This window comes from Pristis pectinata, chromosome 12 (genome assembly GCF_009764475.1).
Source record: "Pristis pectinata isolate sPriPec2 chromosome 12, sPriPec2.1.pri, whole genome shotgun sequence".
Lineage (NCBI taxonomy): Eukaryota > Metazoa > Chordata > Chondrichthyes > Rhinopristiformes > Pristidae > Pristis > Pristis pectinata.
Window position 1 is genome coordinate 20,143,357 of NC_067416.1, and position 20,630 is coordinate 20,163,986.

The window sequence follows — 20,630 nt, forward strand, 5'->3', positions numbered from 1 at the left end:
GAAGAAGGCGTCCCTCGCGTTGTTTGTTTCCTCAGCCGCAGTCCCGAAGGAGAGGTAACAAAAGCCCCGGCGTCGATGTCACAGTTCAGCCCGGGCACAGGCGGCCGGATGGAAGTGACATCAGCGGGCGGGACGCCGGGCGACTCCTCCTACAAACAGACCGTGGCGTTCCCTCTGCTCTAACCAGCGGAGAGAGGACGAAAATCACCTCCTGCTTCATATTTTATTGCTGCATCTTTTAAATCCGCGCGGAATTAACTTTGTAAAATTTTACACGGCCCATCTGTTAAAAACAACATGGTGGTGGCCGAAGTGACGACTTCCGATTAGTCGGATATATTACTTTTGGACAAGGTGTTGTAACGCTCCGTAAAGGACAACAGCAAATAACCTCGCTCTCTAGTTACATTCTCGCCGTGCGCCAGTTGTTACAAGAGACGAAATGGCCTGTTGTTTGTTGTTTCCTAAGGTGAGCAATGCACCTGACCTTCACAGAGAGTTGCTGCATGTTAGTGCAAACCCGATCGTTGCACCCTTTATTAACTCTGTCGTTTGGTTCCTTGAGTCTTAAAGGCGAGTTTTGTATCTACGCAAATAACTAAAAGCAAACCAAAATCGTAAATGTCGCACATCTGAAATAAAATTAAAACGGCACGGGTGGAATAGGCTCATTTTAAAGAATGCCTTTTGCAAAAGGAAAGAAATCTGGGAGGGAAGCTCCAAAGCGCAAGGCCTCAACAGTTCAAAGCGATGATCATTTGGGACTAATCGACGGGCTAAAAATGCAGAGGTAGGGAAGTGTGGGACTATGGAGACATATTAAAAAAAACAAAGATAAGAATCTAAAATCTTGATCTCACTTAACCGAGAGGCAACGTAGTCCAGTGTGTGAGCAGGAGCCTGGTGCGAGGTAGGGCACGGCAGGGTGAACAGAGTTAATTAGGAATAATCAAGACTTGAAGGCTTTAATAGCAGATAAATTAAAGTCGGAGTCGGACTGTTTCTGAGATGGAAATGGGCGTTCTCAGCCTGGTACAAATATGTGGATAGAAGTTTATCTTGCAGATAAATGCTCGACCAAATACAACATTTACCTTTTATTCATTACAGACGCTGTGTCTTTAAATATAATGCAAATGACTTGATTTGACTGTATAAACAGCAATCACGTTTTTGGGATTACTGTTTACAAAGAATCAGACTTGAAATGTATGTTTACATTTGCACAACTTGTATTTATACTTTGTCAAAATGTATTTAATAAAGGAGGGCGTTATTATTTTTGATAGCAGTTTTGAATTAGCAAAGATTTGCATTTAAATGTGAAAGTCCAGAATTTGATGCTAGAGATGCAACATTCCTCTATAAGCTACACAGTGCTGCAAGCCACCCCATGCAATGTTTTCAACTGCAGTAACCGCTTTTATTTTATGTGCTGCCTGTGTCTTGAGTATGTAAAGTTCCTGAACTTGTCGTAGATGCTGACAAACTCAGCACCAAAAATTAGGATTTGCCCATTAAAGCTGAAGTACACTTTTTTTTAAAGTATGTGTTGCATTGCTGTCAAAGAACCTACCAGCTACTAAATTTATCCTGTAAAAACCATGGTTTCATTCCTTTGGATTGTAGTTGTTGGATTCTTTCTAACTAAGTTTGTTGTCTTCTACTCTGTGCATTACCTAGTTTGGCAATAAATTCATTATTTTAGCTTTGTTCATATTTGAGCACTAGTGGTAATTGAGGCAGATAATGCAAACACATTTCAGGGGAAATGGAGGGATATTTTAATAGTTAGAAGAAGGGCTGAAGTAGGTTCATATTTTTATTTTATCAATCTTAACCTCACTGCCAAAATTTGCTGTCCATCCCTAATTGCCATTTTTAAAAAGAGTGATGGGGTCACCTTTGTGGGGCTGCTGCATTACATGTGATGAAGGTGTTCCCATGTTGGATAGGAAATTCCTGGACTTGTATTTGGGAATGGTGATTTACTTCAAAGTTAGGGTGGTGTGTGACTTAGAAGAAAGACTGCAGATGGTGATGCTCCTATGCCATATGCCACAATGTTCCTGTGAATGCCAGCATGGTGGATGTGGTGCGAATCAAGCAAGTATAGAAAAATTGGCTTGGACCTATTTGATTGAAAAACTATTCTATAAAAACTGTAATAATAACTGATATCAGTTAAGACTGGAATTCCTTGCCAAAGTGACTCAAGGGAACCCTCAGCCTGTTGAAGGGGAGTGCTCCTGAGAATGACTAGGAAAATGGATTTATCATGAAATGCTGATTCCTGTCCTTGATTATGTATGTTTTTTTTAAAAAGCTGACATGCTGAACTAAGGTTGTTGGAGGAATGGTCACCCATGGAATGGTCTGTTCTTTCCTCTGGTGTAGGCTTCAATCATGTGATGGGGTTAGACCAGACAATACTTGCCAGTTTTATTCCCACTATTTGGCTTGCTTACCTTTTAGTTCTTTGACAGTGCCACTGCGATGTAATCTGAATTTGTATTTGTCAGAAAGATGGGACTTGTCTTCAATTGCATGACTGACAGCGTTAATTCCTGTCATCTGAAACTTTAGCAAATTGGTTGATAGAAATTTTACCAGAGGAGGCTTTTTTTGGTCTGCAATCTTCTGACCTAAAAATGACCTACCAAGCAGAAATGTTTGGGTACATGTAGATAGTTCCTTTCCCTTTTTTTAGATATCCCAGATGTTGTAGAGAGTGTTGTATTATTTGGGTCGTAAATTTACAGAAACTACCAACTCATTCAATGCATGGAGAATTGTTTGTTCACTGGACAGCAGCCAATGTCTTTGAGAACTTCATGATTTGAAAGGGAGGCTGATGCCGGGCAAACAAGGGAAATATAGGTTGAGGCCAAAAGCTTTGTCAAAGAGATGCATTTTAATTGTAAAGGAGCAATGTGGAGAAGTTAGGGAGACACAAAAAATTCTGCAGATGCTGGAATCTGGAGCAATACACAAAAAATGCTGGAGGAACTCAGCAGGTCAGGCAGCATCCATGGAGGGAAATAAACAGTTGACATTTTGGGCCGAGACCCTTCATCAGGACTGGAAAGGAAGAGGGCAGAAGCCAGAATAAGAAGGTGGGGGAGGGAAAGAGCACATGCAGGCAGGGGATAGGTGAGTTCAAGTGAGAGGGGGAAGGTAGGGGGGAGGGGGAGAAAATGTAATAAGCTGAGAGGTGATAGGTAGAATAGGCAGAGGGCTGAAGAAGAAGGAATCCAGTAGGAGAGGGCAGTGGACCATGAAATAAAGGATGGGGAAGGGGAGAAGAGGAGATGGGCAGGTCATCAAGGTGGAGGAGGGGAGTCATAGGAATAAGGAAAGACAAAGGAGTGAGGGGGGGAGAAAAAGAAGGGGCAGAGTTACTAGAAGTTAGAGGTCAATGTTGAGGCCATCAGGTTGGAGACTCCCAAGGCGGAGTACGAGGTGTTGTTTCTCTAACCCGTGTCTGGCCTCAACGTGGCAGTAGAGGAGATGGGGTAACTGCTTCGTCGAGCATCTTCACTCCGTCTGCCGCAACAGCCAGGACCTCCCGGTGGCCACCCACTTCAATTCCACATCCCACTCCCATACTGACATATCTATCCATGGCCTCCTCTATTCCACTGTTTATTTCCCTCCATGAATGCTGCTTGACCTGCTGAGTTCCTCCAGCACTTTTTGTGGAGAAATTATGATAGTTGGAGGAAGAGTGGGAGAATGGATACTGCCCAGAGCAATGGATAGCAGTCATTATGGGGCATTGAAAGAATGAACAGAGCTCAAAGAAAGAATAAAGAGTACTAGAGCAGGGTGAATGTAGCACTAGAGGAGCTGGGGGATTGTGTGAGAAGGGGTAGCTAGTAGAATCTTAGATCATAGGGGGGCATGGTTGAAAAATCTTAAGTTGCAGCTGCTGAAGGAAGAGGAATCAATGTGGGTCATTAAGCTGAATGCACCATCCTCACTGATTTCTTTCATCATCAGGCACGGTAATGTAGGGGCAGGCATGGTAGTGTAGCGGTTAGTGCAACATTATTACAGGGCCAGCGACCTGGATTCAATTCTGGCCGCTGTCTGTAAGGAGTTTGTACGTTCTCCCTGTGTCTGCGTGGTTTCCCTCTGGGTGCTCCAGTTTCCTCCCACATTCCAAAGACGTACAGGTTAGGAAGTTGTGGGCATGCTATGTTAGTGCTGGAAGCGTGGTGACACTTGTGGGCTGCCCTCAGAACACTCTATGCAAAAGATGTATTTCACTGTGTGTTTCGATATACATGTGACTAATAAAGATATCCTATCCTATCCTATAAGAATCTCAGAACTCCCAAAATGACTGTGGTAGAAACACTTTCTCCTAACAGACTGAAGTAGTTAATGAAGAGCCAGGATCGTAGTTGGAAGGCCAGGGGTCATGGGTGAATTGATTGTCAAAGTTGGAGGGATTTTAGTTCAAGTTCTCCCTATTGGCAATAACTTCAGAAAACCTAGAAATATGGCACGATTGGTGCATACAGTTTCCATGGTTCTTTGGTCGTTTGAATGTGAGAAGTTTTGGAAATCCACCATTGTATGACTGTATTGACCCAACAAATTATTCTTTTTGTGATTTATTCAAGATGGCTTTCTAAGCAAAACAAATGTTGCAATTAGTTAATTATCATGTATGTCAGAAAATGGACAGTCTAATGTTAAGTCCAGAAAAGCTTTCAGAATCTCTGAGTACACCAGTATTGTACAACTCCAGTGTAAACATTTTCTGTATTGTTCTTAAGTCTGTTCTGACGTAGAAAGCTGCCTTATACAAATATCAGCATCTACAAAGGTGACCTTGAGCGTCCAGTTTCCTGTTAGCATAATTTTCCATCCCATTCCCAATCTGATTTCTCTCTTGTCTCCTATATTTCCAACAAAATCCAAAGTAAGCTTGAAGAACAGCACCTCATCTTCTGTCTAGACACATTGCAGCCCTTGGGACTGAATATTGAATTCAACAATTTCAGGTAACAGAACTTTCCTGTATGTCAAAACTGTCCTGTAAATCCGTACATTTACCCTTCTGCCCCCTCTTCCCATGAATATTTCTTGTATTCTGTTTTGGGTTTCCAGCAGCTGGTATGTACTGCATGTCAGAGTTCAGACATTTTTAGTTGGTCTTCATCATCCATATATATCAACTATGATTATCAAGCATTTGCCACACACTGTCATGGGGCACCAGTAGCATTGGTGTTACTTGCATTCTTTTGGAGAACATCTGTGATAGAGTGGAGACTTTGTTCAGCCCAACCTCTCCACTTCTCTGCAACTTTAATGTTCCAGTTTTCTGGTTCTGATAAAAGGTTATTGACCTAAAATGTTAAGTACATTTCTCTCATCAGAGATTCTGCCTGAGCTTTCAGTATCTCCAGCATCTTCCGTTCTTATTTCAATATTTCTGCTTTTGCTTCCAGATTTTTCCATTCTAGTAGGGAGAAAAATTGTTATGGATGTGTGTAAAAACAGAACCCATTTATTACCTGGGGGTGACCTATATACAGAAACTGTCATTGCAGCAATATAAAAAGTCTATTAAGCTATGTGGGTGACCCAATTTGATCCCTTCCTAGTCGTGCAGTGCTCAATCCATCTCCTTGCAACACCAGTACTGAAAACTCTCCCACTAGGATCGCCAGTTTACTTTTAGGTTATTGTTGACTGGTATTCTCGTTATATGAAGTATGATAGTTGGTTGAGTTCAATTTTTTTCCTCTTCCCAGACAAAAGGAATCATTTACATATAGTTCAGATAGAAAATATCTTTACCACCTTGTAGTGGCAAAGTTTGACCAAACCTTAAGATCCCTGATGCTTGCCATGACTGCTGCAGCATCAAATTAAATTGTTCCTTGTGCTTGGACAGTGTGTAAGACTTCCTGTTCAGCACATACTTTAATGATTTCTTGGGAACAAAGCAACCAGTTCTTTTTAGGTTGTGCATAATTTGAATTTAAATTGTATCAATCCTTAATGAGTTTGCTCTTAAAACAATTCACTGACAAAAAATGCTGATATTTGTGTGTGCAGCTTGTGGGATTAATCTGCTTTAGTTAATTAGAATTTGTTGTAAAATGTGTAACTTTGAAGGTTAGAACTATAAATAGAGGTATTAAATATCTGATTTGTGAAAGGGCACCTTAACACTTGCAATATCAAGTGCTCATAGCACCTGAAAAAAAACCTTCCATTTCTGGATATAAAGATACATCCAGTCCCACCTGTGCGCACATTAGGTAAAATATACAGAAGTAACGAATGAGCTCATGGGATCATGAGTGATGTGTTTTGTTTTCAAACACTTATTTCATTACTTAACCCCCCCCCCCCCCCCATAATATAGTAATTTCCTGCTGTGCAAATATTGAATTTTTCAGTTTCTTAGATATATAATTATGGATATGCTTCTAGTTCAGGTCTTATAATAAAATTCTTGAACTTTCAGTATTACTTGTATGCAATAAAGTGTTTGTGTCCTTTCTGCATGTAGCTGTACATCTTTTAGATGATAGAGGAAATAGCCTTGCAAATCACTTTACAGAAATAATTCAGAAACAGCCTTTATTCAATCTACATTCCATGTCAAAGGGAATTGTCTTGTCAATTGAGACAACATTTTAAATATTCTTATGCCTTCTAATAAAAGTTGATTGATTACAGTGAAAATTTAAAAAGTAAACAGTCTTTGAGGCATTCAGAAATTTGTTTGCTGAATCAGTCCATACCTGCATGCATCAAGACCTACGCAACATTCAGACTACTGGCAAGTGACATTCATGCCACACAAGTGTGGGCAGTTGCTATCTCTTTTGACTGTTGGTGTTCAAGGTATTATCATAACTGAGTTCCCATTCACCCACTCCTCATGCCACACCACCCTCCTCTCCCATTGATAAACATCCTAGTGGTCACCATTGATCAGAAATTCAACTGTGTGAGTCACGATATTTTTTTTCCAAAATGTACTTTATTTATAAAATTATATAATACAGGCAACATCCATGTTATGGGGGAAGTTGAGTTCCTAGAAAATGGGCTGTATCTCAGTTTTCCGTAACACAAAGCCACATCATCAACGCATGTGTCAAGAAGCACAAGTTGGGAAAATAAATTGTGTTGATCTATTAACTTTATTTTAGCACAAATTCTGTGAGAGCAAATTTTATTCTGTATCTTAAATTTTTAGGTCGTGATTTGTTAGTTCTGTAAGGGCAAATTTCCTTAACCCAAATGGCTGTAACGTGGGGGGTCATCTGTAATACAATTAGGACATTAGCGCAACCAGTAGAGCTGCTGCCTCACAGCTCCAGCAAACCTGAGTTTGGCCCTGACCTCCAGTGCTGCCTGTGTGGACTTTGCATGTTCCCCCTGTGACTGCAGGTTTCCTCAAGTTACGCTGCCTTCCTCCCACATCCCAAAGTTGTGCTGGTTAGTAGGTTAATTGGGAACTGTAAATTGTCCCTAGTGCATAGGTGATTGGAGAATTTGGGCTAAGTTGATGAGATCAAGGGGAAAATAAAAAATAAGATAGGGATTAGAGTAATTATGGTCATTGTAGATATGGTGAGTGGAAGGGCCTGTTTTTGTGCTGTCTGACTCTATGATATGTCATTATCTTAATTAACTATACTAAGCAATTTAATACATTTGCTACAATATGTTATCTTCATACATTTCATAAGTGAAATGTTTGAGAGGACCATATACTGTGAGCTTTCCCCACAGTAGCTTTGGGGTGACTGCACCAAGCTTCAGTGCAACCCTCAATGTATACTCCTACATCTTGGAATATGCCAGCTGGCAGTAGCTGAATGTGAATATATTGCACTGGAACACCAACAAGTTTCAGGCAGACCAAAGTGCATCTTTCACCAAGTTGATCTTTCATCAGCAGTCAATGTTTGTCTCAGGATGTATCCCTGGGATTAGTATAGCACGGAGTCCCGTCTTGGATAGTTGCTCAGAATGAACATTGACCGAGACCACGGCATCTCTTTCTAGCCCTTCCTGGCAAACACAGTCCACAAGGAGCTGGATGACTGATCTGCATCACAGCCACTTCAGAGGAAACATAAGGTGGAATTAATCCTCCAGCTGTGCATGAGGAAGAGCACTTCTCACTATCCACCGATTGACGTCTTGTTGCTTGTTTGAGAGGTCTGATGATGAATTTGCTTAAGGGAATGTTCAACAGGATCCATCCCTGCCTTTTCCTGCAGGACGTTTCCTACTGATCACTGCCTGATTGACTTGTGGTTTTTTGCAGAAGTGTACTACAAGGGGCAGAAGGTATGGTACAATCCAACTGAGTGGCAAAGAAGGCAGGCGAATCTTTCGCAACACCAGGGACAGATAGAATCTCGGCACGTGGCATTGTGTTTGTGTATCCAAGCTCTACACGCAGCTTGATGCAGTCGTTCACAAAAGTGGACGTCAGGATGAGGGCTGTATTGGATTTTTTTTTTGCCCCATTTCTCTGCAGACCTGACACAAATGCTGTAGCTACAAGAGCAGATCAGAAGCCAGTTAATCTATGATGAATAGCTGAGTTCTTGACATCCTAAAGCCATTCCATCATTTACATAAGGCTGGGGTGTGATGGAATACTCTCCACTTTTCTGAGTGAGGGCACTCATGAATAAAGGATTGGTTAACGGAAAACAAAGAGTAAGGATAAATGGGTCATTTGCAGTTTGCAAGCAAGCTGTAGCTAATCATACCTTGGAGATCAGTGCTGGGACCTCAGCTATTCGCAATCTATTTTTGCTAGTTGTATGAAAGGACCAAATGTAATGTTTGCTGGAAATACAAAGGTAGATCAGGACAGTCATCAATGCTGTCTCCATAAAATCCTCCAAATCCTTATAAAAGACTATTGAACAGTTCCCTTATACAATGAGATGGACTGTGACCTCACGTCACTTGTTGTGACCTTGCATCTTATTGCACTGCACTTTCTCTGTAGCTGTGACACTTTACTCTGTACTGTTACTGTTTTTACCTGTACTACATCAACGCACTTTGTACTAACTCAATGTAACTGCACTGTGTAATGAATTGACCTGTACGATCGGTTTGTAAGACAAGCTTTTCACTGTACCTCGGTACAAGTGACAATAATAAACCAAAACCAATACCAATACCAAATTCACTGGAAGGATAAATGAACTTCAATATCCTTTCCAGGGCAACATCATCAGTACTGAAACCCTAATAACTCTGTCAGCCACATTGGGCAAACTTGGTCGTTCCCATGGCCAGCACCAGACTCCCCAAACTGACGTTCCATTCTGAGCTGAGGGGGAAATTACCAGACAGACAGGAACAAACATTCAAGGATGTGCTCAAAGTTTCCTTGAAGAAGTGCAACCTCCCCATTGAGTGCTGGGAACGTCTGGCCCATGACTGCTCAAAATGGAGAGGGAACATTCGGAATTGTATTGAGAACCATGAGGCCCTGCATTAGGAACACACAATAGCTCTGCATAAGAAGTGGTAAGAGCAAATTACCTCCCATAGACCACTTAAGGTATGTACAGAACAGTTGATGTTCCTATATTGGCCACATTAGCTTCCTGAGAACCCAAAACCAGACCAAGGGTTAAAATGTCAGATGGAGTATAAAGGGAGAAAATGTGGTGGTAATTCACTTTGCTAGGAGGAATGGAAAAGTAAAATATTATTGTATTGGTTTATTATCGTCACATGTACCAAGATACAGTAATAAACTTTGTTTTGCATGTCCTCCATACAGATCATTTCAATAGTGCATTGAAGTAGTACAGGGAAAACAATAACAGAGTGCAGAATAAAGTGTTACAGTTACAGAGAAAGTGCAGTGCTGGCAGACAATAAGGTGCAAGACCATAATGAGGTAGCTTGTGAGGTCAAGAGTCCATGTTGTGGTACTAAGGAACCTTTCAAGAGTCTTCTAACAGCAGGATAGAAGATGTTCTTAAGTCTGGTGGTACGTGATTTCAGGCTTTTATCTTTTGCCTGATGGGGGGGAGAAAAGAGAATGTCTGGAGTGGGTGGGGTCTTTGATTACGTTGGCTGCTTTACAGAGGCAGCAAGAAGTGTAGACAGAGTCCATGGAGGGATGGCTGGTTTCCGTGATGTGCTGAACTGTGTCCACAACTCTCTAGTTTCTTGCGGTCTCGGGCAGAGCAGTTGTCATACCAAGCCATGATCATCTGGATAGGATGCTTTCTGCAGTGCTTTAATAAAAAAATTATTTAAATGGTGTGAAACTAATAATTGTTGATGTTCAAAGACATTCTAGTACAAAAAAACACAAAGTTAACATATGGGTACAGCCAGTAATCAAGCAAATGGACTGCTGGCCTTTTACTGCAAAGAAAATGAAATACCAGTTTAAAAAAGCATATGATTTTGGAAGGCAGGGTGTGTTTGCCTTAAAGGTCATCCAGTGAAAGATCACTGGACTATGGGGTCATGAAATATGGCATTCCTAATAGAAAAGAGCAGACTGAGGGGGTTTGACTGCTGTAAGGATGTTTTCCCCTGGTTGAGAAGTTGGGATCATAACTGCAGAACAAGGAGGTATTTCTTCTAAGAGGATTAAGAATCTACGAATTAGTCTATCTATAAGTTGTGGATAGTAGATAGACAGCCTTTTTGACAACAAGAGGAATAATGGTCATGGGGATTGGGCAGGAGAGTAGAGTTCAGGCCAAATATCAGCTTCAGTCTGATTGAATGGTGGAACAGGCCTGAGGAGCCAAATGGCCAATTCTGCTCTTTTTTTTCCCATAGAGATTTGATTAATTATCTTTCTCCTTTCTATTTTATTTCCATCTTAAATGTTACATATACTCAGGGAGTTCTGATTTTGGATGATAAAAGAAAAGACCAACTTTATTTAATTATTTTTTTGATATTGAAATGTTTAGGTAGTCAGGGTCCTCAATTGAGAAGTGGGGTAATGAAAAATTTCTTTGTGTAGAGAGCTACTTCAGCATTGAATACCTGAGAGTGGGTGGAGTTGATGTCACTGCAGGATTAACTAATGTAATTGATCCATTAAGAGTAAATTGAGCAATTAGTTTGAAATTGGAGAAGATACTAATGAAGGAATTTTCTTGAAATTTTTGAAGAAGTATTGTTTCAAAGCTGTGGGAAAACTTTGTATTTGTAGAAAGCAATTAATTAAGTTCTATTACAGATGTTAAGATGTAAACAGTGGGAATTCGTACCAAGTTTTTAGGTGACAAATGAATGGGTTCAAGATCACAAGACAAAGGAGCAGAAGTAGGCCATTTGGCCCATAGAGTCTGCTCCATGAACTAAACTAATACTATTCCTATCTAGCCTCAATTTCTGGCCTTATCCCCATATCCCTTGATACCTTGACTAATTAGATACCTATCAATCTCCTCCTTAAACGCCCCTAATGATTGGGCCTCCACAGCTGTATATGGCAAAGAATTCCATAATTTCACTACCCTCTGGCTAAAGAAATTTCTCCTCATTTCTGTTTTAAACCAGTACCCTCTAATTTCTAAGATTGTGCCCTCTAGTCCTGCACTCACCCACCAGGAGAAACAGCTTAACCGCGTCTACTCTGTCCAGTCCTTTCAACATTCTAAATGTTTCTATGAGTCTTCTGTACTCCAATGAATACAGTCCAAGAGCTGACAAACGCTCATCATAAATAAGCCCTTTCGTTCTGGGAATCATCCTCGTAAATCTTTTCTGAACCCTCTCCAACATCAGTACATCCTTCCTAAGATACGGGGCCCAAAACTGCGTACAGTACTCCAAATGAGGCCTCACCAGTGCCCCATAGAGCCTCATCAACACTTCCTTACTTTTATACTTTATACCTCTCGAAATGAATGCTAACATAGCATTTGCTTTCTTTACCGCCGATCCGACCTGGTGGTTAAACTTTAGGGTATCCTGCACGAGTACCCCCCCAAGTCCCTTTGTACTTCTGTACTTTGAATTTTCTCCCCATTTAGGTAATAATCTGCCCGTTTATTTCTTTTTCCAAGGTGTACAATGGCACTTTTCTCAACATTGAATCTCATCTGCCATTTCTTTGCCCATTCTCCTAAACTATCTAAGTCTTTCTGCAACCTTCCTATTTCTTCAATACTCCCTACTCCTCCATCTATCTTGGTGTCGTCTGCAAACTTAGCCACAAAACCATTTACTCCATCATCCAAATCATTAATGTACAGAGTAAAAAGAAGGGCCCCAACGCCGACCCCTGCGGAACACCACTAGTAACCCGTAGCCAACCAGAACAGGATCCCTTTATTCCCACCCTTTGCTTTCTGCCTATCAGCCAATGCTCCACCCATTCTGTTATCCTACCTGTAATTCCATGAGTTCTCATCTTATTAATCAGCCTCTTGTGCGGCACCTACATCCAGAGCCTCTTCCTTATCCACCCTACCTGAGATTTCCTCAAAAAACTCCAATAGGTTGGTCAGGCAGGATCTTCCCTTCACAAAACCATGTCAGGCAGGATCTTCCCTTCACGAAACCATGCTGGCTTGGGCCTATCTTGCCTTGCACTTCTAGGTATTCCATAACCTCATCCTTGAGGATTGATTCCAATAACTTTCCTGCCACCGATGTCAGACTAATAGGTCTGTAATTTCCTTTATGCTGTCTCCCACCCTTCTTATACGGCGGAACTACATTTGCAACCCTCCAGTCCTCCGGAACTATGCCGGAGTCTATTGATTCCTGAAGGGTAGAAAGTTAGTGATTTAAGTGCTAAGGTACTTGTGGTGGGAGTTATATGGTTACTAATTGTATCAATGACAAATTGTTGAAACAATGAAAATTGATCAAATTTAGGGGAGGAGATATTGAATCTAAGAAGATGGCCTGGCAATAGTTTGGGTAAAAAACATAAGAGCATAGTGACAAATTATACTTTAAGCTTTGAATATAAGAAGAAGAAATGAACATGGAAACTGCCAGAATGAGGTTTGAATCTGGCTATGCATCTAAATAGAATTATGCATTTCTATTACTGTAAATAATGTATTGATTTCAAATATGTCAATAGGGAAGGGACTTAATTAAAGTTGGCAGTCTATTTTTTGTTTGCATTTTAAACTTTTCTTGGTTAAAGTTACAATGGATGAGCAATGGATTTTTTTTCTTTTTGTTCTTCTATTCTACTTGCATAAATGACCAAAAGCTGGGAAGAGTTATTGTCAGACCCTGGTGTTCAACATTTCCAAGGGTTCACCCAAAGCTTTCAAGATCTTCCAATGCAGAAGTTTTCTTGGATAATAGGACAGCTAATGGCAGTGTTTATGCACCACTACAGACCTTCACAGAAGAAGAGACGATGATGAAAGAAACAGGTTTGATTTTCAGTTTGATTTTTCTACAACAGTCTGATATTTTCAAGGCCTGTCATTTTGCCAAAAATCACAAGCAAGTTGTATACAAATCTTGAGGTCCTCATTCTTTGAGAACTCAGCTCAAGTAGGGTCTGAGGGACAGCTAATCCTGTTGCTCTGTCTGCTTAGCCTGCAGCTGCATTAGAGTTTTGTGTATTCTATAAGCTGCTTTAGTCAATTCCAACAGTTCAGACAAAATCTTTTAAGGTGACGATTTTCTCTCCTAACCAATTCACTACTTTATTGCTGGGTTCTAGTTCATTTCTTACTGTATTCCAGACTTTAATATTGGCTCCCATTTCTCCATTATCTTTTTATAAAAGAAAACATACTGCTTGTGAGCAAAATTGCGGGATTGACTGTTGCATGATGAAAAACAGTAACTTTAATCATTTTTACTGTTGCTTTGCTGAATTGTTTCACAATGAGAGCTAAGACAATTGCAATGTCTTCATCTATGGAAGTTGGATTTCAACTCTCTTGTACGAAACCTTGTCCATAACTTTAAGTTTGAAATTATTTGAGAAGAAAATTCTGTGTGATGTATAGTAGATCACTGATCTGTTTTTACCCTCATTATGTCCTGTTGAAGTTGAAAATACTGCCCTTCATCTCTGGTATTATGGTAATTAAATTATTTTGATTATTCTTAATTTAACTTTCCAGTAGATAGAACTCTATTTCTGCATAGACTTTTTTTATTAGTTTACACTTATCAGGTGGATAAGTAAAGTCATTTACAAAGTAGGAATGCAGTGTGTCATAGGAGTGCATATTGCATGTGGAAAGCATGTGAAAGCAAGAAAGTGGTTCATCCACAGGTTCTCCAAAGGAGATCTTTGGCCTTCTTCCTGTGAAAAAGAGGACTTTTTACTTGGAGCAAAGGAGGCTGAGGGGGTGACCATATAGAGGTGCATAAAATCCTGAGGAAAATAGCTAAAGCCACAATCCTTTTCCCAGGGCAGGGAGTCTAAAACTAGAGGGCATAAGTTTAAGGTGAGAGGAGAAAGATTTAAAGGAGACCTGAAGGGCAAGTTTCTCAACATAGAGGGTGGTAGGAATGTGGAAAGAACTGCTAGAGGAAGTGGTGGAGGTGGGTAAAATATCAATGTTTAAAAGACATTTAGACAGGTACATAGATAGGAAAGGTTTAGAGGAATCTGGGCCAAATGTAGGCAAATGGAACTAGCTCAGGAAGGCACCTTGGTTGGCATGGACTAATTGGGCTGAAGGCCCTTTTCCCATGCTGTATGACTCAATGATGAGGATTTTGTAATCCCTTCATGCCTACTCCCTGTAGTATGAACCTGTTTTGCAAACCACTTACCTGGCAATATGATAATACCCTGCTGTCGAATTTGGTCAGTGTTACAGTACTCCTGACAATTTCCAACTTTGTCATTCCTTCCACATGAATATCAGGGTCAGTGCTTCATTATTACATCCATCATTATTTTTCTTCAAGAAACCGGTTCTTTGATTAAAATATTCTTAATACAAATAAATTAATCCTTAATTCATATGGTAATTATAGATATGATTAAATAGTAGTGAAGGAAGAGGTGGGCTAGTGTATGTCTTGACTCATTACTTTAAAATTGTTATTTCTGCTTGTTTGATTTTGGAGAAGAAATGCATCCACTTCAGTCTTTTCAATCATCTTGCGATTTGTCACCATTCTTTTGAAAGATTCTGTTTTCAATTATCTGTCCTGCTGGTTATTAGGACTGAGTGGGAACCCTCTTCAGCAATTTCCTCCAGCCAGCTCCAAAATCGATCTTAAATCTGTCTTGCTGTTTTTATGCATTTCTTCCATTTTGCTCACATGTCTAGTAGGAAACATTCATGGCACGTAATCAGAAACAAACTGGGTAATAAGAAATGTTAGAAATGAAGGAGATGAGGAATAACTGCAGCCAAGTAGGAATTAGTAGCAAAGGGAAAAGAAGACATGAGGGGAAAAAATAAAATATTTTGAGAAACAAAGGCTGTGATGTGTTTTAAAATTTTTAAATCATGAATATTTTACATATAACTGTGTAAAATATTCACTATATATAGAGGTTCAACTGGTGTGGTAGTGGACATCTTAGTGCTGCCATAATCTTATTTATTTGATATTACTGGGAGTTTCTGAAGAGGTTTGAATGATTTTTTTTCTTTTTTATGTGGTCACTTTTTTTATTGGAAGCAGTATAGTTCCTCGGAGGAGCAAGATCTGAAATAAACTTGTGTCATGGAAGGTAAGCTAGGGTTTAGTATGAGGCACAGTTGATTTTTTTTAACAAATTCAGTAGTTTGCTTGCACTAAGGTAAGATGATTTACAAGTGGCTTTATTGTGAATGGGGAAAATTTAGTTTGAGTGAGGGAACATGAATATTCTCAATGATTACACCAAATTGAATGGCAACTTCCAGATTTCTTTGACTAATGATAAGTGTACAGATGCCAGTATTAAATTCATAATAACTAACCTCTGATAGTCTTGCTATTTTCCCCATCACAAAATCCAGACCATTATATTTATGTGAACCAAGATTCTGATCAAATAATGACAAAATATAAGAGCCTTGTATGTTAATGATGAGGATTGACTGGAGCTTGCAGATAATTCTGTTGTATTATAAGTTTGTTCATTTCATTGAAAACACAAGTATGATAATCTGGCACAGCAATTATTATGATGAGGATCTAGACAGTGAATAATGTGCAGAGTTTTGGGGGGGGGGTGTTGCTCTTTTGAGACAAATGTAAAGTTTGAAATTCCTTTCTATGATGTTTGGGAATGGTTTGTTCTCCATTAAGTAGGTGAAATGGTCTTACTCTGTCCTTTGCATTTCAAGGTAAGATTATAGCAGATAGAGTCTTGGGGCAAGATAAAATCTTGCTATAAGCAGTCTGTACAGAATTAACAGTAAAATTCCATTCTATGGTCAAGTATATTTAAAGGTATCCTTCAAATTGCATTACCGGTTCATTCTGAGGGGTTGGCTATATGGGTATGTCTGATGGGCTTTGCCTATTACTTCAACGTACATTTGTTTTACTTTTACATCCAAGTTTGCAGTTAACTATCTTTTTATAATGTGCTGTAAGAAGAGAGGGTCAGAATTAAAGATCTACTAGTGTTGTAAGAAGGGTTGCTTACCTAAGGTATTAGTCAAGATATTTCTCTTGTGGTTGATGTGCTGTATCAAACTCGGAATACGTGATACTAACACTGTGTAGAATAGAAAAATGTCATTCCTGCTAGTGACATCCATCACTCTGATGAGTAGATAAGAACATCAAAAGAAAATGGATGATATAAATTCCTAACTGTAAACTATGAAAAATACTGTATACTTTATTTCAGAATCTTTACTTTTTCAGTGAGGTGAAGTATCATTTTTTTCTTACTGACAACTTGTAATTTTTTTTTAGTTGCTAAGTTTGCTCAGGAGCGAATATCACCACTGGTCCACAAAATGGATGAGCAGTCTCACATGGATGAATCTGTCATTGCAGGATTGTTTGAACAAGGGGTTAGTAATATTTTATTGGAGGAGTCTTATTTTGTTACTTTGTGGCATAACTACAAAGTCATGGAGATTAACTGTATGCTTCAGATGATTGTATTTAGACTTTTATTCAATGCCAAAGCTTTGCACATTATTTAGTAAATTGTTACTGTTTGTCTATTGTTAAATTAGTTAAAAATAATAAATTATATATCTAACCTATCACTTTCTGAGATGTTGTGTTTAGCCCAATCTGGACTCGAGGTATGCACATCCTCTCTGATGGTTTAAAATTTTGAGGTTTGCTTGCACTCTGTGTTTCTCATGTGGACAAATTATTGTTTTCCTTGTACACTGTGCCCAAATTAGTTATGTACCTTATCAAGCTGCTTAACTGCAATTAAATTGTTGGGGGGGAAAAAGGTATAATTCTCTGAACACTAAACAAAACTCCTTTTATCAGTCTGATATAAAATGTATCATTTAACCTTGGCCAGTAAGGATCCTTGGTGAAATAAATAAGCAGCTCTTAACTTCGATATAGAAATTAACAGGCCATGGAGTCATAGAGCAATACAGCATGGAAACAGGCTCCCTGGTGCATCAAGTCCATGCTGACTATCAACAACCTACTTGCACTAATCTTATACTAATTCCTTTTTTTAAAAAAATTCTTACAACTTCTCAATTGATACAGAGGATTCTTGTTCCAATAAGTCTATGTGTTGTTGAATTAGACATAATATTGTTCTTACAATGTAGATCTTTAGATTAGGTTGAGGCATATTGCACTATTGCTTTCGGGAGCTCCACATTTGATGTGTATTTGAGAAATTCTTAATATAGTTTCATGTGGTCAATATTCTGTTGGAATAAATTGGATTAGATTTGCCCAATTGTCAAGTGAATTTGAGGCATAAAACATGAATCATCTGCCTTAAGTGCACAGTCAGTGCATTTGCTGTTCTGAAGGGAATGAATTTTGAAAGTAAATATTTTTCAGGGGGAGAGGTTTTAATGTATGCTTCCCATAACCGGCAATGGTATTAACAGAGGCTTAAAAAAACACTCAATATGGGAGTCTTTTGGCAAAGACTGCTGTGTAACGTAGGCTATAGAGTAAAGGGTATCTTCTCACAGTAGATTTGTCATGGGCATGTGCAGTTATCTGAAGTTGTCCTATTTACTCTGTAGAAACAATGAGCATTGTTAACTTCAACTCTTGTAATTAACATAAAATTTATAGTGTTGCACCTAGCAATTACAAAGGGAATTATTGAACAAATACAGAAAGTACAGGATTTAAGTGAAGGAAAACATTTTTAAAGCTGATTTATAAAGAGTTATGACAATTTAGTTTGGCTGTTTGTGACCCCCCCACTTTTGAAGAGAAAGAGATTTCAGGATTCATCTTAAGCTTTTCTTAAACCTGTATCTGTCTTCATATTTCATTGCAATGCTGAAAATGTTGCATTGTTAGATTTGCAATCTTTTGGGTAATATGTTAAATTAAGAGCCAACTGAAAAGTTGGGGAGCCATGAAAGATCCCATGAACGTATTTCTGGAAAGAGCCCCTTCTTTTATTCATTCCATTTGCAGTTTCTGGAATAAGCCATGGCCAATTTAGCTGTTGCATTCCCTTGCATTGCAGCAATGACTGCTTTGCTACATTAGTAAGGTCTATGATCTGGGAAAAAAAAAGAACAATTTTTATTAATCGAGCTTTGTTACTCGTGCTTGTTTCAAGTTATTATAATTTATTATTTGGGCATCAATTATATTTCCCTCCAAACAAAGCAGAACTTAAAACTGTTGCACTTGAAGATTTAGTGCCTTATTTTTAAACCATCACCAACAATGTAATATTCTTAATTTTTCTACAATGAGTCATTTTTTACTAATGTGGCACAGTTAAATAGAAAAATCACCACAATAGACATGCCTGTCATTGATTCTTTTCCTCATCAGCAAGGCCTGGGGAAATTGTACTTTTCAGAACATTAAGGCTGAGAAATTCAAGTGCGTAATGCTGGTATTTTTCAGCATTACATGATTGAGAATTGGCTTTAACCACTCATGGGTCATTTCACTTTATTCCTGAAATTTAGCCAGGTACTTCCTGGAAGAATTCACCCTTGCATATGATACAATTTCCAGTGCTTTCATCATTGGACATTCCTGGGAGAAAAGTATCAGTACTGTAGTGTTGGTTTGAGACTTTTGAAGATCAAGTCTCATATACTTGTCTTTGAACCTTCTCCTTCCCCAACCTTGCACCCCACCCCCCCCCCGCCCCCACACACACACACACACACACACACACACACACACCAAGGAAGGCACCAGCCAGCACCCCACTCTAAACAATTCTTCTATTTCTCATAAGGGCCATAACCTGACCCCCATCCCACTTCACCAAGTTTTCCTTCTATCTCCACTCCCATCTTATCACAGACAAAGGTCTATTTGAAGACCCCAAACTTCTCTCACATCTTCCTCAGTGTCCCTAGCCGTGATTCTCAATCTCCAGCCCCAAGCCCTCTTTATTTCTCCTCTTCACACTCTCACAAAATCCTGCCATAATTATTCATACTTTTCAATTACAAAAAGTTACTCTTTTGCTTTAATTTATCAGTTAGTTATCAGTTGTTCCATCTTCTATATTGCTCTTTTTTTTCTATCTCTCGCCAGGATCTTGACCCTTGTTACTATCTGAATAAGCCCCAGTTTAAAAGATTACAAGTCACCAAGCTCTGACTGGTATTTCTCATGCTGTTTCAGTAATCTGCACTCTGAATAATGTAGGATTGTAATAGATTACCAGCTGGCAGTTGGTTTCCCATTCCTCTTCGATATTTTCACATGCCTTGCACCTGCTGTGCAGCTTTATTCTTTTAATTCCTAAAATAAAATGTTCGATTCAAGAACTCCATTCACAAGTAAGTGGTTCTGTGCAGGTATTCCCTAAAACAAATGGACCCTTGATATATCAAATATGTATGTCTCTTGAAATTCTCTTCCCACACTGGGCACACTTATTTAATTGCACTCTCCTTCTGCACTGTTAGTAATTTCATTTTAGTGGCATAATTACTCATTTTTCTCTAACACTACAAACTTGATCAACGTCACAAAACATCTACTTTCTTTCAAATTTTCATATAGTCTGATTTGATAGTAACATCATCACTGGCTTTGTATGCATTGATTTATTTATCCACTGTTTACCATTCCAGTTGCAAAACTCCAGTGAAAGTGCCAGGTTTTCATTCATTGCAATTCAATTTGCTAAATAGTATTTGTGGTTATTTGAATTGTGTTCCTTATTTGTGATTTTCCCTTTATTTTTTAGTTAATGGGAATTGAAATTCAGGAAAAGTACGGTGGATCAGAATCAACTTTCTTTTCCTCTATCCTTGTCATTGAAGAGTTGGCCAAAGTGGACCCCTCAGTAGCAGTCCTTTGTGATATACAGAACACCTTGATCAACACATTATTAATGAAATGTGGGACAGAAGAACAAAAAAGAAAATATCTACCTCGACTTGCCAAAGATTTGGTGAGCAGTGAATGGAAATTGTAGAATTTAAAGAGTAATTTATTTTTGTACTTGAAGGATCAGAACATTCAAAAAATTAAATTCTGAGAATTATAGAATGGTTTTCAGTTATCTAAAATGCTCTAACATG

The 20,630-nt window shown here is 39.0% G+C and overlaps 1 protein-coding gene across 1 annotated transcript in view; it reads left to right on the top strand.

Moving 5' to 3' along the window:
* Positions 1-320: 320 nt before the first annotated feature.
* Positions 321-20,630, top strand: part of acadsb (acyl-CoA dehydrogenase short/branched chain) — a 31,035-nt gene continuing 10,725 nt past the window's right edge. Inside the window, exons 1-4 of the mRNA XM_052026981.1 lie at positions 321-469; positions 13,232-13,400; positions 16,864-16,964; positions 20,294-20,500. Coding sequence (XP_051882941.1) covers positions 443-469; positions 13,232-13,400; positions 16,864-16,964; positions 20,294-20,500 — 504 coding nt within the window. The 5' untranslated portion in view covers positions 321-442. The remainder of the gene's footprint in view (positions 470-13,231; positions 13,401-16,863; positions 16,965-20,293; positions 20,501-20,630) is intronic.